This window comes from Sturnira hondurensis, unplaced genomic scaffold (genome assembly GCF_014824575.4).
Source record: "Sturnira hondurensis isolate 20B ecotype Veracruz unplaced genomic scaffold, ASM1482457v3 Scaffold0015659, whole genome shotgun sequence".
Lineage (NCBI taxonomy): Eukaryota > Metazoa > Chordata > Mammalia > Chiroptera > Phyllostomidae > Sturnira > Sturnira hondurensis.
Window position 1 is genome coordinate 1774905 of NW_028088290.1, and position 27586 is coordinate 1802490.

A 27586-nucleotide genomic window follows, 5' to 3' on the forward strand; every position below is an offset into this window, starting at 1 on the left:
CCATGATTTCAAACCAACAATCTGATGCAGTTAAAAAAAAAGACAAAGTTTCAGAAAATCATGTTTTAGCATAGAAAATATTGTTAGGAATTTCAGAGTATAATTTGTATTCATTTATTTATTCTTCTCCAGAAAGATTTAAAAATCTGTAAGTATATTTTAGGTCTCTGTTTTATGATTAAAAGTAGTTGAAATCTACATTTAACAAATCATAACAGGTCCAAAACTGTCGAGCTTTTATTTATTCATGTATTCATTCATCTACTATATGTTGCATAACTACCACAGTAAGACAATGTGAGCGATACAGAAAAAGATATATCTCCTTACCCTTAATGACTTCATATCCAATAAAGAAGTGAAATGTAAAAATTCTATAATGAAAGAGCACACACTATTCTATAGGATCACAGGTGGAGTTAGTAGACGAAATGCTAGGAAGCAACTGAAGTCAAACTAAGAAAGGTAAGTTTGATTTAGTTTGCAGAGGTGAAAAAGCATTTCAGGTAAAGGCAACAGCATGATGGAGAGGAATAAAAGCCCTGGGTACATCTCGAAAACTGCCAGTAGTCTGACACTGTTTGACTAAAACAGTGTAGGCAAAGATGCTATATACAAAACAGCAGGAGTAATCACAGTCTTTCTGACCAAGAACTTTTCATGCCATGTTTAGGGATAATGAAATTTGTATACTTCAGGAAATTGAAAGTCACTTAACTATATTAATCTAGGGACTGTCATGATCAGATTAACATTTTAGAAAGATCACTACAACAACAGTAAAAGAAGTGATATTGGGGGCAAGAGACAAACTGGTATAATCATGCATTTATCCCTGTATAAAATGGTGAAGGCCTGAATGAAGCCAGTGGTCATGGGTGTAGTTAGAATAGAATAAAATCATTACACATTTGAGAAAAAGATTTCAGAAGACTTGCTGAATAAGGAACTAAATGTAAAATTAAAGTGGGAATGACTTTCAGATTGGCAGCTTTTATTACTGGACCAAGATTTGTGACATCTCTATTCGTAGGAAATAAGTGACAAGCGATTTATAAAGAGTGAGGAAGAGAAAAAGTACAAGGGTGGACAGCCACCTTTGCCTACTCCTTCTGCCCCAAAGTATGTCTAATGGGATTATCAATCACCTAGCACTGCACACAAGGGGTGAGCAAGTAACCCAAGCTACCAATCAGAAACCTTTTGGGGTGCTGACATCAATGCACTGGTGGGGGCAGAAAGGTGAAGACATATAGTCGGGGAACATATACTCTGATAATGCTAAGTCTGAAGACACCAACTGCAATCCTTAACTCTGGGCTGAGAGAATTTATCTAACAATGTATCTGTCCCCTAAGATGGAGACAGAGAGAGGGAGCAATGCCCTGGTAAAATCAGAAAACTGTACTTGAAAAATAATTAAATAAAAAAATAGACAAAAAAATAGACAGGGGGAGGGTGAGAATAGTATAGGAAATGTAGATGCCAAAGAACTTATATGTATGACACATGGACATGAACTAAAGGGGGGGAATGTGGGTGGGGGGAGTGCAAGGCGGAGGGGAGTGAAGGGGGGAAAAATGGGACAACTGTAATAGCACAATCAATAAAATATATTTGAAAAAAAAAATCATTTGAATCCTAAAGGCAGTCCCAATCTTTTGAACATCTCAGTTATTTAACAGTGTAAGTTGCTTTTTTCCTTGTCTAAATATGTTGCGCTTGCCCACTGAAAGAATCTCCACTAAAGCAGGTCAATGACAATGATGATGATGACAATTAATAAAAAGACAGAGCTTGAGCTGGCTAGGAAGGGAGCCTCAGATAATGTCTAACCAGGAGTTGGAATTATAGGTCAGGAGTTCAGAACAGAAGTCAACAGCTAGAAATACATAATAATTATGTTAATTCTTTCCTTGGGGGTGGGGGCAATTGGGCAGAGGATATTATCAAAAGAGATTACTTTTAAATATCTGGGACACTCTAAAACTTTATTTTTAATAACTGTAGGTGAGATAAGAATAAAAACACATTTTATATATAAAACTAAGGTTAGCTAATTACATTAACAGGAATAATACAAAATTAATAAAATAAACATGTACAGAAACACACAAATGCACAGGTACAAGGGGCGGTTTTATAGCATAGACTGGCCAGATGCCAGTGTCTGAATCTTGGCTCTGCCATTGGACAGCAAGTTGTACAAGCCACTTAACCCTTCTCTGCACTTCGATTTCATACCTACAATATGGGCTAGATTTGAAAATTCAATGACTTGTGTTTAAGTGCTTTACCTGTATAAATTCTTAAATAGTAATATATGCACAAGACAGTAAGTGCTATGTAAATGTTCATTATTATTATTTTTATTTGGGATTTAACCCATAAAAACAATTCCCTATGTGATTTACCTTTATAATTTCATATTCTTTAGATTAATATTAAATTAGTTTGTATTTCCTCATCATACATTGAATGGCAGGAAGAAAAATAATCTTAGAAATTCTAAATGGTTTAAAAAATTAATATTAAACTGAACTATTTACAGAAAAAAACAAATATTCAATACATCTCTTTCCAAGAAAAATGTAAAATAATGTAAGATTTAAATCAAAAAATTAAAATACTGTGAATATTTAAATTATTAATCATCCTTTCCATCTTCTTTTTGGATGCTTTTCACTCACACTTTTCTATAGTTTCTAATAGCCTTATGGTCTCCATTATCCAATGAGTCCCACAATACTAAAAATATCGTATAATTTATTAGTCAAACCAGGACACTTTTGAGAGTAAAAGAAAAACTATTAATAATTCCATTGGGACAAGAGGCATAAATCATAACAATCCAGGACATATGGGCATCATAACCAAGTTCTCCCCCTGTCCCTCAAGGACAAAGGTCATATAGGCTTTTAACTATTCTATGAAAACTAAGGGGGGGTGGGAGAAGGGGTATGCAGGGTGGAGGGGAATGAAGGGGGAGAATGGGACACCTGTAATAACAAAATCAATAAAATATATTAAAAAGGAAACTAATTCTCGTTACAAGGCCAATGATGGACAATTATTTGACTATTTCCTTTCCCAGGCAATATATGTACTTCAATATTTAGCTCAACATAAATATGATCATTTCAAGCATCTTTGTAAGACAAAGGAATAATTTTGACACAAAAGGCTTTTCTTAGCACCAATAAATTAATTTTCCCACATTTAATAAATTAAATGTGGGAAAGCCTCCCTCAGAGGGAGAATCTCAGAAAAGCTCTCCTATAATTAATGAGGAGAGGCGATATTTCTGTTATTTAAAAATATATTTTTATTCATTATGCTTAGCCATTTTTTCTCAGGGAAGACTTCCAAAAATCCAGTCTGTATGTTTTTAGAGATCTAATTTCACACACATCCCAGAGTAATGTCAAAGACATGTGCTCTCCCAGTCACAACCTTAACTGGAACAGCTTATTGTAAAGCCAGTATACTTCAAAGTTGAGATATAGTGTTGACCATAATAGCAAATGCATCTCAACAAAATTACCCTAAAAAATTTCCAAATGATATTTGTTTTGTCATACAAATACATATAAACTTCTATAACAAACTTGGCAATATTAAATAAAAATATATCTAAACATATTATTAAAATTATTTCAAAAACAATTTTTCCTGTACTTACCATGAAAGACATCAGAACACAATAGTATTTTCATTAGTAAAATTAAATTATCATCAGTAAAAAATAAAAAATATATAATACATTTATCTGAAGGCTCATCCCCACCCCAATTTCTTAGAATAAAAAAGAGAAGAATATTTAAGCTGTGTCTTTTAATCTGAAAATGACTGATTTCTTAGATTGTAGAAAAGCAGGAAAAGGTAGTTACAAACCCTTGGAGAAGGAATAACAAATATAATAAAAATCACATAGTTTACAATAATATAATGACTCTAAATACATACACATTTAGATTTCCAGATCTGTATTTCTAGTGTAAAAAATAAGAATCAAATGTTCAAAAATAAAGAACAAGCCAAATCAAATTACAAGAAGACAAAACTGTTTAATTTTTGGTCAGCAACTTCTCCTCTGGTAAGATGGCAATGTAATGAGCCCAAGTACATCAGCCGATTAATGGAACTAATCAAACTAGATTGTCAAGGAATGAACAGAGCCCACAATACAAATCTAATAATTCTATGAATATAAAGTGTTAACATTTTCTTTGAGACTCTGGAGTTGTGAAATAAAGAAATTGTGTGTGGGCAGAAGGCGTTAGAGAAGAGAAAACTGGTATTATGGAGTACACACTATTTAAGATACAAAGAACAGGGGAAAACTCACATTATCAAGGGGGAAAATTATCTTCCAAGTTCCATGATAGAAAGGCAAACCAAGGTAATTGTAAAAATAAAACTTCATTCAAAAAATATTCTGTTTGCATACATGATTTGAAATCTGTTTTTCATATTCACTGCTAATAATATTATAATAGTTTCAACTTTAATGAAATTTTGGAAACACATACTATGTGAAAGAACAGTTTTCCAAGATATTCCTATGGTCCTCTCCAATTTAAACACCCAAATTAGCTCATCTTAACTTTGTATGACTTTTTTCTACAAAACAATTAAAATATAAAATTACATATGCTAGATGAAGGAACTATACAAGTACATGAATCAGGTGTTCCTAATATATTTCTATTACTATTGGAGAGATCAATTTAGCACAATTTGTCACCAAAATACTGCCACTTTAGTTTATACTTTTATATTCAGGTAAAAAATAAATTATACTGAATATTATAAATTCACCAACTGAATCATAAATGGATTTTCATTAGCAAAATATTTTCACACTGTAAAAGAACACTGTGAAAGCCTAAGAATTTGAAGAAAGTACTTCCTGAAGCAATATTCAAAAGAACTACTTCTAATGAGAAAATTAAAACTGATTAATTACCTGTAAAATAACAATAGCATTTTCTATGGAAAGGTCATCTGATGGTAGGCCTTCACTTTTCCAAATTAACTGCTCACTTTCAGTACAAAGAAATCGCCTTAGATCAAATTCTGAAAAGTTAGAGATATCAATAATATTGTATTTCACTATAATAATCTTGTCTTTGATAAGAGGAAACAACTCTTTCAAATATACTCAAACAAAAATCTCATAACCATCTTTAATATTAAATCCATTCTTCCTCATTTAACACCAGACGCTAAAGGGAAAATAAGCTTACCCAAAAAAAGTGCAAAGAAATGAAACTCAGTTCATCTATATTTCTACCTATTAGATGAATATTTCACAAGTATAATAATTTGTGGAAAGCACAAAATTCACAAGGAATTTTGTAGTTCCCGCATCTCATTGTAAGATATGGAATTACAGTAAATATTAAAGTTATAAAATGTTTAACTGTACTCATGCAATATCAAAAACAATTCAGTGGTTTCAGTCTCATATAGTGACTTTAGAAATAAAAGATTAATATAACAAAATAATTCTCAGAGCATTTGCAGAATTCAGCAAATCTAAAATAGCTATACTATGTTTTAACTTAGATATTTTTTCCCGTTTAAAAAAAGTAAAATGACAAAAACCAAAATATGTATTTTTAGTGTATTGAAATGTCAAACTCATGAACAACTAAATACAAACTTTCAAGATTAGCTGACTTGGTCCATTCTTCCAAACAGGTTTTTCTCAGACCCTCGGGAGCAGCAGAAAGATATGTAATAAAGGCAGCAGCTAGCTGGGCTCTTTTAGGAAGAGTGGCTAATTCTTCTGTTATCTCTGCAACCTGGAAAAAGAGAAAGAAAGAGTAATGTATGGATATGTTTTAACATGGAAAAAGAATGACAGCTTCATAATTAGAGGTTTTTTTAAAGTTTAGTTTTATTTATTTTTTAAAAAATATTTTTATTAATTTATCTTTAGAGGGGAAGGGAAGGAGAGAAGGAGAGAAATATCAATGTATGGTTGCCTCTCGTGCGTCCCCTGCCAGGAACTGGGAACTGGCCTGCAACCCAGGCATGTGCCCTGACTGGGAATAGAACTGCGATCCTGTGGTTCACAGGTCTGCGCTCAATCCATCGAGCTACACCAGCCAGGACAATAATTAGAGTCTTGACTATAGAAAAACAATCATTTATGGGTTGAAAGTAATAACTTATCTTGAACACAATTGTCAAAATATAAAAATATCAACAAGACTTTCGATCCTGCTGATATTAAACAAATGTGTAAAATCCCAATATATTTGTAAAGATGAATATATTTTGTCATTGAAAGTTCCTAATGATTTTAATAAAAGCAGAAACATTATCACAATCATAGTTAAATACATACTATGAATTAACATCACTATAGGATATAATAAAGAAACAGAATATGAACAAAGGGCCCTGGCTGGTGTAGCTCAGTGGATTGAGCATGGGCCTGTGAAGCAAAGGGTAACTGGTTCGATTCCCAGTCAGGGCACATGCCTGAGTTGCAGGCCAGGTCTCCAGTGGGGGACATGTGAGAAGCAACCACATATTGATGTTTCTTTCCCACTCTTTCTCTTTCCCTACCCCTCTCTCTAAAAATAAGTAAATCAAATATTTTTTAAAAAACAATATGAACAAAGGCACAAAACAAAGATAACTCACTGAGTCTCATCAGTTAAAAGCATAGTGTGGCTAAAGCATAAGCTTAAGGAGAAAAAGCAGCAGTTCAGAAGTAATGAAAGGAGAGAGGTAGAAGGACTGGAGGGAGAAACACTGTGAAAGATGTCACATGCTGTGTGGAGGAGCTTCTATTTTACCCTTTGGTAGCAATGAGACATCGAAAGTGTTTCAACAGGGCAGTCCATGACTGATGATATGGACTGGGACTTAGAAATATAATTAAACAGACAAATGAAGACTAATCCAATTAAATGGTCAGACAGAAGTAAGACAAGTTAGGAGAATTCAGGAGCAAAAAAACCAACTGGCATTAAAAAATTAAGGATAGAGGACATATATGAGAGACATTCGTAAATGGATGGTGACAAGCAAACAGGAAGAGTTTAAGACGACCACATGTTTTTAGATTTGATGCCTAGAAGAAAGATGCCTATGAGAGCTAGGAAATAAAAGAGACTTGGGATGAGAAAAAAAGAAAATATGTTAATTTAGACATTATGTTTGAGTTCCCAAGACAGTTAAGTGCAAATATCTAAAGTATAGTTGGAAATATGAATTTAAAACTCAGCAGTCTAGATATATAGCTCTAGTCAGCATCATAGTAAAGGTGATATTCTTTAGATGAAATAACTCCAGAATAATTGCAAAGAAAGGAGCTGAGAGAGGGTACACTGAGGCCAAACATTGGATGAGCAGATGAAGAGAATGTGGTAAGGAAAGAAATCTAACTGGTTAAAGAGAAGCAAGCAAACAAACAAAAACATGAGACAACATTTTAACAGAGTATTTCAAGAAGAAATAAATGGCTAACAGTGTCAAATCCTGAAATTACTATCCTAGTAAAGGGAAGTTCAAAAAAATCTCTAAAGAATCATCCATTTTCCATCAACTCTTTTTCATCCCTGCCCTTCCCCCTCAATAGCATAGACAAAAAAGAGAAATAGGCTGCTATGTCTAAAACCCATTCATATAAAGATACTCTGCTTAAAGACTAATATAACAGCCATTAATACCTAGATCATTTATCCTAAGCCTGCTGAAAGTTAATGGATAGTTCTGTCCTTTTTATTTTTTAACGTATTTTGATGTATTTTAACGTATTTTAATAATACATTATAAATTTCCAATATTTTAAGGAAGACTTTTTATGATGTTTCTTAAACAAACCTGAGCATTCCATCTCTTGTGTTCTCGGTCAAGCTGGTTAATTAAGACTTCTGCAGCTTTAATTGTTTCTTGTGCTTTGCTTAATTCAGCTTCAAGCTTGGCTGCCTCTGAAGTCCTGCTCTGAAATCTATGAAAACATTAAAGGCAAAGAAATTTACAAGAGATTGGATTACATTATCCTTGGGTAATAAAGAAAACTTATTTCTATGAGAATTTAATTAATGATAATACTAATAATGTTTGTGTTCATAATCTCATTCACTGAACAGGCACATATACCAAATATATATATATATATATATATGATATATAATATAATGTAATTATATTATATATATATATATATATATTAGAGTGTGTGTGTGTGTCTATGCGTGTAAAAGAATTCTCAAAGGGCATTAATCCACTGTAAAAACACCTCCACATGACATTCAAGACCTTGTGGTAAGATTAATCCAATTTATCTTTTCAGGTATATTTCATTTTATTCCAGTCCAACAAAACTACATATAAACATCTGAATAATAATTTTCAGAAAATGCTCCACCATTCACATGCTGTGCCCTTCTTCAGGATGCTACATTTGCCTGAAATACCTTCTATCCCTTCCTATCCCTACCTCACTCTTCACTTTAATTCTTTTAAATGTCTAGCTATCAAAAACATAAATTTTAAATTCACTTCAAATACCCAGCTACATATATTCTAACCCTATACACCCATTCACCAAAATGGTGAATGGGTTCTTTTAAAATTAGTTTCCTCAAAAAACATCTGTATGAATTTATTGTTTTACTAAACATAATAGTAATATTCCACATGGTTACTTACTTCTTCAACAAATACCTAAGTAGGTAATTACAAAATCCCCAGGATATAGAGACATAGATCCAAACAGCTTATTACAGAGGTCTCACCAATAGTTAGCAGAGGATCTAAAAATTCACATGTAGGTGTGCCTGATATTAAGTTGCATGAACTTTACAGTATACTTTATTGCCTCTTGAAGTGCTCCTTTCCTCCTTCCCTTAGACATAAAACTCCAGAACTCATATATCCAATATGGTAGCCACTAGCAGAAGGCTGCTACTTAAATTTAAATTAATGAAAATTAAATAAAATTCAAGATTCAATTCCTCAGTCATATCATCCATATTCTAAGTTCTCATTAGTCACACTCTATCATTAATGGCTGGATTCTACCACAGTGGACAGGGGATTATAGAACACTGACATCAACTCATAGAGTCCTTTGGACACATTGCTCTAGACCTGGAAACAGAAACTACACCTCTGTTCAACTTAATAATTATTACTATACCTTGTACATATTGCACTTTGTTTTGTGATAAATATTTGCTGAATTAAATTGACTTGCATGTTTCTGTAGGAGTTGTATAAACAAAGACAAATGTATCCTTAATGTGGTCAAATTATGACTTAAAAATTGATATATCATGATTAGTTTTTCAACTCTCTCATCTTTTTTGAAAATTTTTTAATTCAATTGTTGTTCAAATTGTTGTTATGAGTACAATTGTCTCTATTTTATCCCCCCACTCCCCACCATATCAGCCACCCCCGCTTCCCTCCCTTCATCCTAACCCCCTTTGGTTTTGTCCATGTGTCCTTTATAGATATTCCTGAAAACTCTCTCATCTTTGTAACTACACAGGAAAATAAGATTGTTACTCACAACCAAGAGTCAATTAAATCTTAATTAAGAATCATAACTAACTGCATATTAACCAGAATTCATTCATTCTTGATAACGGCCCTAAAATGGAAAATGCCATTCTGCTTTACTTAAAATTCAAAGTTAATCCTGAAGGTTTTCATAATAATCTTTACAAAATATCAGTAGCATTTTGTAGTGATTAAAAACAGAAACTTTACAGAGTTAGACAATTCTAGAATTTAATGCTAGCTTAGTAATTTACTAGCTGCTCAACTTAGGCAAAAATAGCCTTTGTAATCTTCAGCTTCCTAACACGTAAAATGGAGGAATATCCTGCTTTCAGTATTGTTTTAAGTACTAAAAAAATAAATACACTAAATGCCTAGTACAATACCTGACACAGGTACAAATCAAAACTTTGCAATCATATGCTAACTGCTCAATAAATACTGGACAATAGGCTGAATATTAAGTACTGATTCTGAGCATATGATACTTTAAAAAGAATATACTATTTCTTAGTAATTATCTCATTATACCTCAAAGAAAATGATGTGATTTTTCTCTAGATTTCCAACATAAAAAATATTCAAGAATATTAAAAACACTAAATTTATGGGTTTGAGATTTTCTTTTTGGTTTATTTCTTGACAAGTAAATATATAAATATAGATAATTATTTCCCAAGTAAATACAGAAATTCAGTTTTTCGTCTGATAAAGTTCCTTCTTGGTACAATAATTTCTGTTTCTTCCTTCATAAAAAATGGATATATAACACACAACTTAAAAAACACTTGGAAAAAAAGTGTTTACAGAAAAATTTTAGTTTCATAAAACAGAATGCAAACAATAACAAACACTGTATTTAACTGCATACAGTAGTCACCCCTGTGGTTTTGCTTTTTACAGTTTCAGTTACTTGTTGTCAACCAGTCCAAAAGTACTAATAGAAAATCCCCAAAAAACAAATAATTCATAAACTCTTAATGTGAGCCATTCTGAGTTGTATGATGATATCTCATACCATCCAGCTCTGCATGCCCAGAAGTCTGCAAGGGTATTCCAGGGTCTGCAAGCTGGGACAACTACCTGCCGCAAGGCACTCAGTGCCCATCTGAGTTATCAGTGAGAGACCGTCGTAGTATCACAGTGCTCTGTTCAAGCAACAATATTCTCCTTAATGGTGGCCCCAAAGCTCAAGAGTAGTGACACTGGTAGTTAGGATATGCCAAAGAAAAGCTGAAAAGTGCTAATTTAAGTGAAAATGTGAAATTTCTCTACTTAGAAAAGAAAAAAGTCATATGCTGCGGTTTCTAAGATTTATGGTAAAAATGAATCTTCTATCCATGAAATTGTGAAAAAGAAAAAAGAAATTCATGTTAGTTTCGCTGTTGCATCTCAGACTACAAAATTTATGACCACATTGCATGATAAGTGCTTAGTTCAGATGGAAAAGGCATTAAATTTGTGGGTAGAAGACACAGATAGAAAACACGTTCTGATTGAAATGTGTGGAATATGAAGACTTCAACAAAAGGTCGCCTGAAACTAGTGACCACATTCATATAACTTTTATTATAGTACATTATGATTGAGTTATTTTATTATTTGCTATTTTTATACTTACTGTAATTAATTCATAAATTAAATTTTATCATAGCCATGAATGTATAAGAAACAAATATAGTATAAATAGGCTTCAGCACTATCCACAGTTTCAGGCATCAATGGGGGTCTTGGAACATATTGCCCATAGGTAACAGGGGACTACAGTATGCTCCATTTTCCCATCTTTACATTTTTTAAAGAAACATCTTCCACATTTACAATAATTCCCATCCTGATACTTTCTATCCTACACTAAATAGCAATCACAAGAACCCAGAGGTACGTGAATGGTTTTAAGATTAATAAGATTCATAAATGGTCCTTAAGTTTGAGTATAATAGTTATACAGGGAATATTTTTCAACACCAAAAAGGACAAAGTTAAATGAATAGATTTAATGTGATTATTCACCCTCATGGATCATTATATAATAGCATCATCTGAAATAAAGGAGTAAAAAATATTAAAGTCAAAACAATAAAGAAACAAGAATACCAAACATAAACATTCTCAGCATTAACTCATTACATTTTATCTTGCTCCATTTTCCAATGCTTGGGAATAAATAAATATATACACTTGTATTTATGTAGTGATAACTATTTCAATACAGACTTAAAATACTTTTATTCTTATCATGAAAACTTCTTTTACAAAAGAAGTACCTCTTATATTATTTCATACCCTTCCCAATGTTAGTGATAAATAACAAAAATAAGTAAAAATAGTAATTTAACAGATTTTCAAAATTACAATGTAGTTGAGGTATGTTTTCAAAATATCCAAAATACATTATAAAACTTAACTTACTTCTCTTTGAGTTCTGATACTCTTTGACCAACAGAATTAAGAAGCTCTTCTAGTTTCCTTTTTCTGTCTTCAGTTTTCTTCAAATTTCTGAAATATAATTCAATATTTAAAAGTCATTCCATTTTAGATTATCAACAAAATGCAGCATTAGCACCTTAAAATATAATCTTGCAATACATTAATGACAATGAAAACTCAGTAATTCACAAGTCATAACAACTTATAATCTAAATTAAAAAGCAATGCTAAAATTAAAAGTATATTCTGACTTAACCATACCATTTCCAAGAGTCTATATTTAAAAATACTCTATGTGTGTAGATTTCTAGATAAAAATGGTAAACATAGGTAGATTTATCTACTATCCCTTCTAAAAACTCTACCAAATGAAACCAAGGGAATAAAAAAGAAAAAAGATAAAAAAGGAGAAAAGTATTACAAAAGAGTAATTTAATAAAATTTTCAAAGGTGATAACTAACACACCAGAATGCAAAAGCCACAAGGTGAATGGCTGCAGGACGGGAAGCTGAAAGAAGAATCCTACAAAGCTCAGGAAATGCAGACAACAGGCACATCTGAGGATAATAAGAGCTAAATACAGAGGATTGTTTAAGAGCTAACACTACAAAGAGTCTGACCTCAGATTGCCTCCCCCACTGAGAGTGGCTTGTCTATCTTCTTAGCACAACCCTGGAAATGAAGCTTATCCCCTTCACCCACTCCCATCTGTCGTTGCCCACTGAGCAAGCAGATGAAGATTCTTCTACAGAAATGACTGACCTCTTCCTGTCAAACTATGCACCAACATTGAGAGGTTGCTATCAAATGGCCAAGGCAAACTGCTGCATACTACTAGGTGTTTGTGCACCGCAATCTCTTGGCAGGATTCTCAAAACAGACAAGGCCTCACTCCCCTGCCCAGCCACCCCCAGTGCAACTGATTCAGTAAGTGTGACTGCAGCTCAAAAACGTGTATTTTTACCAAGTTCCCAGATGACATTGAGGCTGCTGGTTCAGGAACCACACTTTGAGAACCACTGTAATGGGGCACTGTAATAGAAAAGCCCTCAAAGCCACACTTTAAGAACGACTGTTCAGAGGGCACTGTAATAGAAAAAGCCTTCAAAATTGTGAGATCAAACAATTTCTAGCCTAGTGTTCTAAACCCAGCCCAAACGGTATAATATAGATAATTTTAGACATTGAAAGATCTCAAAATATTTTTCATCCTGTTTATACTTTTGTAGGAAGCTAAGTGGAGGAGGCAATCTTGAAAATGAAGGACTAAACTAAGAAAGAGAAAGGCAGGTGCCCCTAATAAAAGAATACAATGAGAAAACAGATAATTTCACAAAAAACTGTGAGAATTCACAAGAACTAATCTACAATGAAACAGAAGGACAGAAGGCTCTAGGATGGGTGATGCTAAGAAAAATCAAATAGAACACACAGACACTGATCTGACAGGAAGACCAGAGATAAATATGTGATATGTAGACAGAATAAAAATCATTTGAAAAAAAATGAGGTAATTATTAATATTACAAAAAACAAGCAGGTGTACAGGAAATATACTCATAAAACATATCTCAGCTGTGAAAAATTTTTATGTAGGAAAAAAATGTATGACTTTAACATGATTTAACACATAAAAATCACTAAATTACATTATGAAGTTAGGGGCTAAAAATCTTTTCTACAGTAAAAATAGATATTATCAAACACTGAACAATTGAGAACATAACATACCTCTTAGTCTTCAGAGAGCAAATGAAATAAAACTCTATGCTGACCTAGTAACTACAGAAAATTGAGATTTTTAGGACCCAAAAATAAATGGTTTAATTTTATCCCTAGTTGCCCAATGTTTTAGAAAACACATACTAAACATCTGCTAGAACATAGAAGGCAAAAGCACATATTGTTAGAGTGGGCGGGGATAGGAGGAAGCTCAGGCTGGACTTTGCCAAGACGGAGATCCTCACAGTAACTTGAGTCCGAGGAAGAGACCACCAATGCTGTATTGCTACTTTGTTCAGAGGGCACCAATCCCCAGCTCCCATGGGGAGCCAACGAAAATAAAACCGGACGACATTCCCTGCTTGGGTGCGACTTCCCTGGCCTCACTCTGCAGACTGGGGAACCTCACCTGGGCACACAAACCGCAATAAAGTTCTTTATTGCCTGACTTTGTGGCTGATTGGCATTTCTTTCTCGGCAGAGCCTAAGATAACCTTTCATTTGATGCTGAAACCCAGGAGGAGTTGTTGTCTGCTGAAGACCGCTCCTCTCCCTGCTCCCCAAGTAAGCCTCATGGCCACCTCACCAGTCCAGACTAAGAAACAGGGTAAGTGTCATTGCCCTTAAGTTTCTGGTCCCTAAACACTGATTCCAGGCCCCTGTCTGCTAGGAGAGACTGCTCTCCATCAAATAGCAGTGCTGTGTCACGGTGACCCTTCCGGGAGGGACTGCTCTCCCTCCGCTGAGAGGTTCTGGGCACCGGAGAGATGTCCCTGGGCCTAGATCCTCATTTTTACTGACCGGATCAGCAGATTGGGTTGAGGGATGCCGATTCCCATCTACTGCTCCTCGTGGGACCAGGAATGGGGGGTCAGGAGTCCAAGCCAGATCCTAAATCACCTCTAGGGTGCTTTCTGAAAAATTTGAAAGTAATTGATCTTGGCCTCAATCGAAAATGGCTGGTTTTTCTATCCACTATGGCCTGGTCATTATATCAGCTCAATAATAGTGAAACCTGGCCTCCTGAAGGCACTTTCAATTTTGTTACCCTTACTGACCTAGATAATTTTTTGCAGACGGACTGGCAAATGGTCTCAGGTCCCCTACATTCAGACCTTTTGGGCCTTGTGCTCCCACCCGGCTCCCTCGAAAATTCTCCTTGCCTGAGGGAACCCTAAACCTGTCCAGTCTCCTAAGCCTACTGCCCCAGAACCTCCCTCCTCCTTTTCTGATTCCCCTGCAGATCTTGCTTCCCCTCCTTCTCCCTCTTCTCCTCCTCCTCCTCCTTCTCCTTATCAGCTCCTGCCAACGGCTACTGATAAGGAGAAGCCCCAGCCCTCCCCTCTCAACCGGATTCTCCCCCTCCCGCTGAAGACCTTTCTTCCCTGGTCAGCTCACATACTCCAATCTGAATCTAGAGCCCCTAGACTCCCGCATTTGCCTCCTCCAGGAAGTTGCAGGAGCAGAAGGTGTAGTTCGGGTCCATGTTCCTTTTTCACTAGCTGACCTCTCTTCAATTGAAAAACACCTAGGCTCATTCTCCATTAACCCTACCAATTTTATCAAGAAATTCCAGTACCTAGCCCAGGCTTATGACCTCACATGGCATGACCTGCACATCATTTTAACTTCCACTATGACCCGGGATGAGCATGACCTGAGCATGACCGCGTCCAGACTGCAGCTAGGGATCATGCTGACCAAACCCATGCCACCAATCCTCTCATGCCAGTAGGGGCTGAAGCCGTGCCAGAGGTGGAGCCAGGCTGGGGCTACCAGGTAGCACAGGCAGGTTGGAGGGGCCCCGACCAAAAGGTCGAGTGCCTGATAGCAGGTATGCACCAATCTGCCCAGAAGGCAGTCAATTACGATAAGCTCAGAGAGGTCACCCAAGGCCCCGGAGAAAATCCAGCGCTGTTTCTCAACAGACTAACTGAGACAATGGTGCTCCATACCCGCCTTGACCTGGCTTCTAACTCTGGGGCCACTGTCCTAACTACTCACTTTACCTCTCAGTCAGCCCCAGACATTAGATGAAAACTAAAAAAGGCCGAGGATGGCCCCGAAACCCCCATCCAAGATCTGGTAAATATGGCATTTAAGGTTTTCAATAACCGGGAAGCGGAGGCTGAGGCTGCTCGCCAGGCTCGCCTATAGCAAAAGGTAGGCTCCCCCTGCAAATTCAAGCCATGATAGCAGCCTTGCGGCTGGCGGCAAACACCGGCACGGGGGCTAAACTTAAGTCCGGGCCAAAAAACACCCCACTGGGGGCCTGTTTCAAGTGTGGCAAAGAAGGGCACTGGACCCGCCAGTGTCCTCAACCTCGGCCACCAACGAAGCCTTTCCCTGAGTGCTGACAACTTGGCCACTAGAGGGATGCCTGTCCCCTGAGAGGCTCATCCCCAACACCTCCATGCTGGGGAGCAGCTGATCAAGGTGCAGACTCTTCCCTGGTTGCTCCGGAAATTCTCAGACTCCTAGGCAATTGAACCAGCCCGGACTCAAAGACCCCCATCACGCTCGCACGCTGAGTCAAGGGTAATGCTGCAGGTAGCGGGTAAGTCCATCTCTTTCCTAGTGGACACGGTGGCTACCTACTCTGTTTTACCATCTTTTTCAGGCCCAGATCTCGGTCATGGGGATTGACGGACCCCATCTTGCCCGTGGCGAACCCCCCTGCTTAGCTGCAGTCTGGACGGCTTTCCCTTTTCCCATTCATTCCTTGTCATACCCTCCTGCACTATTCCACTCCTAAAATGGGATGTTCTCAAGTTACAGGGCGCCACTCCTCAGATCACACAAAACTCCACGCCTTCCTCCTCCCTTATCTTCCCGCTGTTGGAAAACCCACTCCTCCTCCAGCTCCACCCATTTCCCCCTCCCTGAGTTTCCCAATCCCTCCCATCCTTTCCATCTGTTTACAGACAAGAGACAGAATTGTGGTTGGAGTTTGAGCTCAACAGGTAGGCCCAACATACCGCTCAGTTGCCTAATTATCAAAACAGCTTGAGCCTACCCTACGTGGATGGCAGCCATGCCTCCAGGCTTTAGGGAGCGCGGCTGAACTCAGGAAGGAAGACCTCAAACTCACCCTATGCCAACCTGTTACTGTATTTTCCTCTCATTGCCTTACAGACCTGCTATCCCACCAAGCTCTCTCTCTTTTGAGCCCTTCCCATCTACAGAAATTCCACCTCCTATTCATCAAGGGGACGGCCCTGCCTCTCCAGCTCTCACCGCACCTCAACCCAGCTGCCCTCCTTCCAACCCCCACTACAGACATAGAGCAGAAGTACTAGACTTCTTGCCCAGAAGTACTAGACTTCCTGGGTCAGCCTCTAGACCGTGTATCTGACAAGCCTCTCCCCGAGGCAGATCTCACTCTGTTTGTAGATGGAAGTTCAGTGCTCAGAGCTGATGGCCGAAGACGAGCGGCCTATGCGGTAGTAACTTTGACTGAAACCCTTGAAGCCAATGAGCTCCCTGAAGGCACCTCCTCTCAGAAAGCTGAACTCATAGCTCTCACCGGGGCACTTACCCTAGCCTGGGGTAAGAAGGTTACTATCTACACAGACTCCAAATATGCTTTCTTGATTGTCCATAGCCACTAGGCTTTGTGGAAGGAAAGGGGCTTTCTCACTACTAAAGGTTCACCTGTTATTAATGCCTCCCTCATTGCCAAACTTCTCCAGACCACAGATCTGCCCACTGCCATAGCAGTGGTCCACTGTAAGGGTCATCAGACCTCACAGGACACTGTTTCCCGTGGCAATGCTCGGGCAGATGCTGTGGCTTGAGAACTCACCACACAAGCCCCGCCACACCCCATCCTCTTTCTGACCACTGATATTCGCCCTGCCTATTTCCACCCCCTCCCTGAGAGTACTCCACTCTCCTCCAGCAGGGTGGGCACCCAGGAAATGAGGGATGTGTCTTCCTCAATGGAAAAATAGCCCTACCCCAAGAACAGGCCACTGCACTTCTCTCTGAAATTCACCAATCTTTACACATTGGTCCGAAAGCTCTGATGAGGTTTCTAGACCCCTTGTTTATTCACCCCACTCTTTTCCAAGCCATCAAGGAAGTCCACTCTAATTGTACCATTTGCTCCAAGACATCTGCCCAGGGAGGAATGAAGCCTCAGGTCCCGGGCCATCAACTACGTGGACATCTCCCCAGACAGGATTGGCAGGTCGACTTTACACACATGCCTCCCCACAAGAAATTCCGCTACCTTTTAACCTTTGTTGACACGTTTTTCAGGTTGGATTGAGGCCCATCTCATGACAAGAGAAACAGCAGATATGGTAGCCGACTCCCTCCTCAACCACATGATCCCACGGTTTGGGCTGCTCTCCTCTATCCAGTCGGACAATGGCCCAGGCTTCATCTCCCAAATTGTCCAGCAGGTCTCCTCCTCCCTTGGCATCACCTGGAAGCTGCACATCCCTTATCATCCCCAGTCTTCCGGTAAAGTAGAACAGGCTAATGGTATCCTGAAAACCCACCTAATCAAACTTACCATAGAAACCAGAAATTCCTGGCTCTCTCTGCTCCCCCTGGCCCTCACTCGAATACAGGCAGCCCCATGGGAACCAACATGACTTAGCCCTTTCAAACTACTTTCAGGCTGCCCTTTCCTTATTAGTCATAACCTGCCAGTATATACTCCTCCTCTGGCCTCCCATCTGCCCTATCTCTCTCTCCTCCGGCATCTTCTCTGTGAACACACAGACCGAGTTCTTCCTCCTGTGGGGGGGTGTCCGGAGACAGGCCCAGTCACTCTCCTACAGCCTGGAGACCAGGTATTACTCAAAGAGCTCTGACCTGGACCTCTCCAGTCCAAGTGGAGAGGGCCTCATACTGTTATTCTAATCACCCCTACAGCAGCAAAACTGGTGGGTCAGCCAGTGTGGGTCCACCTCTCCTGCCTTAAGCCAGACCCTGCCTCAGGAAAGTGGTCAGCGCAGCCAATAGGAGACACCCGAATCCGCTTTACTAAAACACCAGGTTCTCCCAATGAAGTCTCTACAAATCCTCCTTCTCCTCCTTCTTGCTTACCCATCCCTGCCAAAAACCCCTCCTAACCTACAAACCAAATACATCTGGAGATTCTTCGTATGTGAAATATATCGCAGAAATGGACAGGTAAATTCTCACTCCGTCACTTTTGTGGACTACCCTCCCACTCATTGCTCTACATTCATCCGTCTCTCTGCTCCCAAAAGTAGCTTTAGAGGGCTAGACAGCTGGACTGCCTGGCATGGACTGCACATTCTCTGCTTCCTCTATGACCAGACAAAAAGTAAGTGCAAACTCTGGCCAGACACATATGGAGGCTGCCCCTTCTACTACTGCAAATACCACACATGGAATACTTTCCAGTTGTGGCACTTTACCATTTATGATCCATGGGACTCTAGATGGGAACAGGGAGTAAAGGGAAAACTATACCAAAGCCTCTTATATTTGCATCCCCAGAGTTCCACTGAAATATACCCAACTCTTGTTCCAGGACAATGGAATACAACCCTATTGACTAATACCATATTAACTCATGAACAATCCTTGCAAACACTGATCCAACAAGGAAAACAGAAGAGTGCCCCTTTCTCTTGGCTAAGCCTCATATGCCAAGGAATTCAACTCTTCAACATCACTGATATAGGAAAAGTCACTGTTTCCTATGTGCTTTTCTTGACCGCTCCCCTATTACAGCAGTCCCCATACCCACTCCTCTCAAGGTCACAAACTCCCCAACACCTCTTTTCCTAAAAGATGTACCTCTCTTTCAAAACAGTCCCAAAGTATGTCACACTACTGCAGGCACTTCCTCATGCGACCAGACCGTGCAAATATCTGGAACCACTACCAGCTCCCCAGGTACATTTTTCTGGTGCAATGGAACGCTGCTGTGGACCATGAACTCCTCCTCAGCCTTCCCCTGCTTCCCGACTATGCTGACCCCACAGCTTAGGCCAAGACCCCACCACTCTCGAAATAACTCCATGGTGGCATTCCCTATTTTTTACCATCCTGGCCCTGGTCCTAGGGCCAGTCATAATAACCTGCATACTATTAATGCTTGGCCGTTGTTTCCTGAGATTCCTCCAGGAAAGAACTCGTGAAGCTTCCAGGGTTACTTTTAACCAGATGTTACTTCAGACACAAATCTACTCACCCCTCCCTGACAAACCAGAAATGACCAACTTCTAGCCCCTCCCCTCTACGCCCCTCTGACAGCAGGAAGCAGCCAGATCAAACACAGTGCCCCTTATCCTATCAAAGAGGTTGGAATGTTAGGGTGGGCAGGGATAGGGGGAAGTTCCGGCTGGACTACAGTCAAGATGGCCCCCAGCCAGACTAAAGTCAAGATGGCCAACTATCAAAATGTCGCCAGGAACAGCCAGCTAACGCCCAATCAGAGAGCCGGAAGGGTGGGCTTTGCCAAGAAGGACATCCTCACAGTAATCTGAGTCCGAGGAAGAGACCACCAATGCTGTATTGCTGCTTTGTTCAGAGGGCACCAATCCCCAGCTCCCATGGGGAGCCAACGAAAATAAAACCCCACAACATTCCCTGCTTGGGTGTGACTTCCCTGGCTTCACTCTGCAGACTGGGGAACCTCGCCTGGGCATACAAACCCCAATAAAGCTCTTTATTGCCTGACTTTGTGGCTGATTGGCATTTCTTTCTTGGTGGAGCCTAAGAAAATCTTTCACATATAAAAGCCCTAAATTTCCAAAACCTATTATTTCAAACTTTAATAGTATCCCTTTATAAAATTTAAGTTCTCTTTTTAAAAATATTTTATTTATTTATCTTTAGATGGGAAGAGAAGCAGAGAGGGAAAGAAATATCAATGTATGGTTGCCACTCATGTGTCCCCTGCTTGGAACTGGCCTGCAACATAGGCATGTGCCCTGACTGGGAATCGGACCACAATCCTTCGGTTTTCAGGCCCGTGCTCAATCCACTGAGCTACACCAGCCAGGGCAAAACTTCAGTTCTTTCTAAAAAAATTTATACTGACTTATCTTTCCAACAACATAAAAATGGTAGGAAAAAGAAAGTGATTGGTTCTGCTTCCCATCTCCTTCTAATTAGTTTTTCTTGGTCTGTTTAACACCTAATTTACAATGAACTGACTCAGTTTATACCTTTTAGTGTTGTCAGCTTCCTCTGTAGATGTAGACAAGAAATTCTAAATAAATCCTAATAATATAACGAAGTCATCAAATTGTTGGTAATAAGTCAAGGTTAGAATTGTGTGTATTTTACATGTTACTTACGATTCTAATCCAGCCTGTTCAGTTTCCAGAGGCTGAATTCGTTCCAAGACGTGGGAATACTGCACATTTGCTTTCACCCAGGCAGCCAAAGGAGCAGCAGCAGTGCTGGCACGCTTCGCATTCTGAAAGACATGTCAGAAGTTATCCAGCGTCTTAATTTAAAGTAAAAGCCGAGCTAATTCTAGTATATTTTACGTAAGCATTTATTTCAAAAATTATCCCCCCAAATGAAGGTTTGGGCTTATAGTTCAATTAAAACAAAGTGAATTATTATTTTGATTAAGGTGCTCCTTACTTTTGGCTCAAAATTTTTGAACCCCATACAATCTTTAATATAATGATGTTTTATCGGCATATTAATTCCTCTATGCGTCTGCCCACAACAATGTCCAAGCATTAATTCTTTCTTTTCTCTACATGGGATACATCTTTATTAAACAAAAGCAATGTTCAAACCATGGCTATTAGTGTCAAAGAAGATGTATATAACATTTTGAATAAGGGATCTAAAAAGAAAAAAATACCAGAATCATGGAATTTAAACTATTCATTGAAAGTAGATACAAGCGCCCTGACCCAGTTACTTGTGTTCATATAACAAGCACATCGGAAGGAAGAAAAGTACACCAAGCGCACTGCCAGCTGAGCCATGACAGAACGACAGCAGAGCACGAGCCATGCACCGCCTCCCACCTCCAGCCTGGACTCTAGTTCACCTAATTCTGCCGGTTAATGCTTCCTAGATGTAATGTAGATAGCTCATTTTTATCTTTAGTTATTAGAAAATCTAAGCAATCGACAATAACATCATTTTAATAAGAATAATATTATATACTATGAAAGAATTTGTGGCAGAGCTCTTATTTAAAAATTACCTTTGGATCAAAAGACCCTTTATTTTTAAAAAGAAGTTCTTCAACACTCTCTCTTATTTCCTTTGGAATGTTTCGTGCATCAAAGGTTGCTATGTCTTCTCTCACACCTCTTTTTGCAAGAAAACTAAAATTAAAGCACATTACTTCAAATGAGTTAAATAAAATTTGCTATTTCTTAAAAAATATCAATTTAACAAAATGGTGTTTGCAATAGTTTTAATTTATTAGCTAACAAAAAATAGGGGACTGAAGTATGTAAGTTTCAAACGGACTATCCTTGTTTTTTTAATAAACAACAAGGAAGAACAGCAAAAAGAGGCACAATAGTATTTCCACTATTCTGTGAATAACCTGGGGCACTGAAATACAGGAATTACAACTCTGCTATTCTACCCACATCCCTTCATGTGAATTACTGGGTACTCATATGTTCTAGGATGCGCGAGAAATTTTTCTTGCTTTCTAAGATCCGTATTTAAAGTATTCTCTGAACCTAAATCTCCTCTCCCATCTCCAGATAGAAAAGGATTTTACTATCAACCTACTACTTAAAACGGAATCGAATACCAAAATAACACTGCTGTAATATAAAGCCTAAAGCTGCACTGTTTCATATTTAGTGACCACTCAGTCTTTTGTAGTGTACAGTTCTCTTGAATTCTTTATGGGGCTCTCACCTCTCGCCTTTGCCAAGAGTGCAAGACTCTGGGACTTGTAGTAAATTACAGTAAACACAATGCTCAACTGTGTGAGGACCAAATATTCCAAAAAAATTATCATATTTATTGAGAAATTCTTAAAGATTTTAAAGATTTCCTTTTCTCTTCTTTTAACACTTTTAAAAATAACTTACGGAGGAAGGAAAATATAGATCTCAATGTGTGTTACATAGAAAATCCTGAAATATCAGGACAAAGTGTACAACCAGGCAATTAGATGAAGTTCAGTTTGAGAACCAACCTAACAAATATTTCTAAATATTAATATAAAAGAATATGCAATTCAGTAAAAATAACATTTTCCACAAATACAAAACCTTACCTTTTCATGCTCACCCAAGATGTATCAAAGATACCCATCAACCTTAAAACTCCTTCAAGGATGTCTCTGATTACATCAGGTGGCATACGCAGTGAGCGAATTTCCGAAAGAGATTCTGGCTTAATGTTTCCAACTGCTAGTTTCGCTTCATTCACCAGAGGCTAAACGACAAAAGAGAACCAGAGACATGGGAACACAGGACAGACGGACAGCTGCCATAGGTAACAGGAGAGGGAGAAATTGTAGAAAGAAGGGGAGGGACTACTCAAAGAACACATATGAATGACCCACGGACGGACCGCGGTTTGGGGGCTGACTGTGGGAGAGAGGGTTGGGCTGGGTGGAGGGAGAGCAAAGGGGGGAAAATTGGGACAGCTGTAATAGAATAAACAAGAAAGAAAATAAACAAAGAAACAAACTGGCCACAAATGGTGTTTTTACTTTCAAAAGATATACATAAAATTGTTAACTCATTACAAATTATTGAATATTTGTAATTTTAATAAAGATAACTCTAGGTACTAATATGCTCTCTCTTCCAATATCAAAATGCTTTAAAAGACATAAAGTACAAAATGTTCAAGTTGAAAATGTAACAGTCTTTGCCACAAATAACTGCAACATCTAATCTGGAAAATCTACTGTGTTTTGAGACAAATTGCCACATTCAAGGCTCTTTATATTCTGGAACTAGTTAGTTAATTTTGTCAAGTCTCAGGACAAAGAGCTTAAGAGTTTGTCTTAATTTACCCATATCACATTTTTTTCCCTCTATATTCAAAACATGATTCACAGAAAACAAGGATTATTTTAACGCTGATCAGTTAATTTGCTTATTTCCCCCAGGAGACTTTCCTTCATGCTCCTCTTTCACAAGTAATATTCTAGTTAGAGCCACATTTGCTAATACTATTAGAAAATAAGTTGAACAAGTAATGTTTAAAATCTTTTACACAACTAGTAGTCAAAAATGTAAATGGCTCTTATAATGTTTCTGTTTTTTAACTTACCTGTACTTCTTTTAATTCATCATCAATTTTGTTTTTTCTTTCTTCAATTTTAACAACTTCATCTGCTATCTTGAGCTTTAGTCTTTCAAGTTCTGTCTTTTGCTCACTAGCATCCTATAAAAATATTTAAATGACATTTCAATAAATTTTAATGCACTCAATAATTAGTTAAAAACATGCCAAAAATATGAGTTATTTTGAAATGAGATTTTCTATTAAATGCTTTTTAAACTAATGCTGACATGGCAATTTCTAAAGTGTCTGGGAAAGCAATGATATAATTTACTCTATATTTACTGTCAGGAAGTCTTATGCTTTATTTGTTTTAATTTCTTTAAACAGCAAAGCACTAAACTCTTATTATATGTATAAAAACCAAATGTGTAAACTAAAAAATGATCATAATATACATTTAACATTTGCTAGAAATAACCTAGAAAGGTTAGTACTATTATGCTCATTTCATAAATGAAGAAACTAAAAAATGAAGTCTTCTGTAATTCTAATAGTAGAGACTCTTAATTCTTAGAGGCTACAGTATATTAGAAGTCTGTATTTCTTTAGAGAACAATTAATTGAAATCATGACAATAATATGGTGGCAAATATATGAACAAAATTGGTAAAAATTCAAAGAACACTAAATCTCATACTAATAACACATGAACTCTTTGCTCATCAATGTAAAGTCAGGGTCCTACATATATAAAAATGCTTGAATATTGTGAATGTTTGTATTTGGTTTATTTATACTAACAGAAAAACCAAAGAGGTAGTTCATCAAGAAACCTGTCAAAATCCACAAAATATGACCAAAGAAAATCAAATATGGAACAGGCTGACAGGGACCAGAGGGGAGAGAGGAGAGAATCACAGGGGAAAAGGGGATGGACTCACATGAACAAGTATAAAGGACATATGGACAATAACTAAGGTGGGGGGCGGAAATGGGAGGGAGTTGGGGAGCACTGGGGGGGCAGGGCTGGGAATATAAGACAGAAAACCGTACTTGAACAAGAATTAAATTTTTAAAAAAAGAAACCTGTCAAAATCCTTACAACAGCAGTTCTCAAACATATTACAATCATTCAGGGAGCTTAAAAATTAACACCTAGTGCCAAATATGCTGATATACTTAGAACTAGATGCAGCTAGGGCACCGATATTTTTAAAGACTTCCCAAGTGGTTCCAATTTATAGCCAAAATTCACACACACTGAGACAACCAAATTTTCCTTATATATCCCACTCTGCAGGCACCTTACACATCATTAGCTCAATCACATTTTTACGTTCCACAAGCACCTCTGCCTTCGTATCTCTGCTACCATTCCTAAACAGGGAAAGCATTTTCTCCATCTGCACAAGCCAAATTCCTCCTTAAAGTCCTAGCTGATGTGTTTCTTCTTCTATTAACTTTCTCTTCCAATGGAAGTTATCCTTATTGTGAGTTCTTACTGCATTTCATTTATACTTTCCTTATGTCACAGGCTTTAGAAATTACACAGTTTGGCATTCAAGCTGTCTCTCCAGACTGTACTTTTTTTTTTACAAAATAACAAACAAATATCGGCTATTTACAATTAAGCAACATTAATTAACTTAGGAGATTCATAGTTATTCTTCTGTCAGGCAATACAACTAGCTACAATGTTATAAAAATGTCTTCGTAGAATATGCCAGAGAAAAGAGTATTAAAATAATGTATATTACTAATGTTCACTAATCTGAGGGAACACAGGTGCACATAGTATTGAAGATCTCCCTTTATAAATATACAGTTATTAACTGTATTATCTTTTATTTAGCCTTCACCTTTTTTGATATCTCAAATTACTCTTTAAATACAAGAAGTACTTGACATGTATTTTAACACTGCTTGCTATTTTAAATAAATATTTGTATTAATTTGGTTCCAAACTGCCTTAAGAAATAAAATATGCTTAAGTTCTACAGTATGAAAATTGCGTTTGATTTTCTGATATATTACCGGGTCAGAAATTCAATAATAATATCTTGTAAACACTGAATGTGTTTCATAACCATCAATCATGTGGTAAAATTGCCTTTGAAAATTTCCCAAATGCCAATGAATTTATTTTGACATATCAGGTGAAATCTTCTTTCCATTAAGTAATTCAAATCAGTCCAGAGAGCCCTTTTGTGACGCTCACAATACATGCGTCCCCTTCTCATATTCAGATTTCCAATGAAGATGACCAGACAAGAAGAAAGCCTCTTGTGTAAATGGTGAGAAAAAAGCAAAAAATAAAATGATATATTTGAGAAAAGGGAAATTCCATAAAATACCCTCCACAAGTTAAGTGGAGATACTGCAACACTGAAACAAACAAACAAACAAAATAAGAAGAACCCTGCAAAAAGAAAACATTTAGAGGTTTAAATAACCCTCATGAGAAATAATATAACAGAAATGAAAAACTCAGTAGGAGGTCCTGGCCAGGTGGCTGGGTTGGTAGGAGCATCATCCTGTGCAACTAAGGGGGCTAGTTCCATTCCAGGCCAGGGGATCTGCCTAGTTTGTGAGTTCTGTCTCTTGCTGGGGCACATAAAGAAGGCAACCAATAGATGTTTGTCTTTCTCTTTCTCTTTCTTGCTCTCTCTCCCTCTCTAAAATCAATAAGCATGTCCTTTGGTGAGTATTAAAAAAAAAGTAGAAGAATTACAAAACAGAGTTGAGAAAATTTTAAAGAAAGTAGACCAAAAATATAAAAAAGAAAACAGGTTAGAAAACAAGAAAATTAGAGAATGAGATGAGTAAGCTCAAAGACAAAATAATAAATATTCTAAACAGCAAGAAAAAAGAAATACAGGAAAAGAAATTATCCAGCAAATAATTTAAGGAAATTACTCAAACTGAAAAAAAAAAAAAGTGTTCAGGTGGAAAGAACCCACACAGTGTTTGGCACATAAATGAGAATAACCCTAAGCCAATGCAATATCATAACTTTCAGAACAAGGAAAACAAAGATCTAAAAAATTTCAAAAGAGGAAAAAACTGTTCACTTCAAAAAGATTAGGAATTAAGTAACTATAAGTGTTTCAATAAGAGCAATGGGAGATAGAAAAAATGTGACAATAGTGATAGCGTCAGGGTCTGGAAAAAATATATCCTAACTAGAATACTATTCCCAGCATCCACCCACCCAACCAACCAAGGACAGAACAGAATGTTCAGATAGGTGAAATCTCCAAACCCTTTCTCATGTATCCTTTCTCAAGAAGCTCTTAGGAAACAGACTTCACAGAAACAAAGGAAGAAACCAAGTGGTGACGAACAAAGATCCTAGAATGGCAGCTGTGCCCAGGCAGAGAGGCATCCGTTCATGAAACAAGCCGGGAGACTATGAGAGAATGCTGTAGGTGACGAAAATAACAGAATACCTGACTCTTTTCAAGTCTCACCAAATATTTTTTTTAATTTTTGAAAATATGCAGTTCCTGGAGTCATATCACTCCCCTTCCTGACTAGCAGAAGACTGGATAAAAGGTTATTTTTCATAAAAATTAAGTCAAAGGATTTCTGGATTTGAGATTTACCAGGCACACTTAAAGACTAGGATGAGGCCTAATGCTGAAAACAAGGGGATTATATTTTTGGTGAGTAATAATGCTGAGCATCTTTTCATGTGTTTACTGATCTTCATATGTTTTCCTTCATAAA

At 37.5% G+C, this 27586-nt stretch overlaps 1 protein-coding gene across 2 annotated transcripts in view; it reads right to left on the minus strand.

Annotated features, from left to right (window-relative positions):
- DYNC2H1 (dynein cytoplasmic 2 heavy chain 1) overlaps positions 1-27586 on the minus strand; it is a 346577-nt gene that overhangs the window by 194875 nt on the left and 124116 nt on the right. The window contains exons 56-64 of one of the 2 annotated variants that reach the window (XM_037065337.1): positions 23903-24016; positions 22893-23053; positions 21852-21975; positions 20977-21098; positions 11944-12030; positions 7846-7972; positions 5669-5810; positions 4970-5079; positions 1-21 (exon numbers count right to left, since the gene is read on the minus strand). In XM_037065337.1, coding sequence (XP_036921232.1) covers positions 1-21; positions 4970-5079; positions 5669-5810; positions 7846-7972; positions 11944-12030; positions 20977-21098; positions 21852-21975; positions 22893-23053; positions 23903-24016 — 1008 coding nt within the window. The remainder of the gene's footprint in view (positions 22-4969; positions 5080-5668; positions 5811-7845; positions 7973-11943; positions 12031-20976; positions 21099-21851; positions 21976-22892; positions 23054-23902; positions 24017-27586) is intronic. The other variant, XM_037065338.1, reaches the window with a different exon arrangement.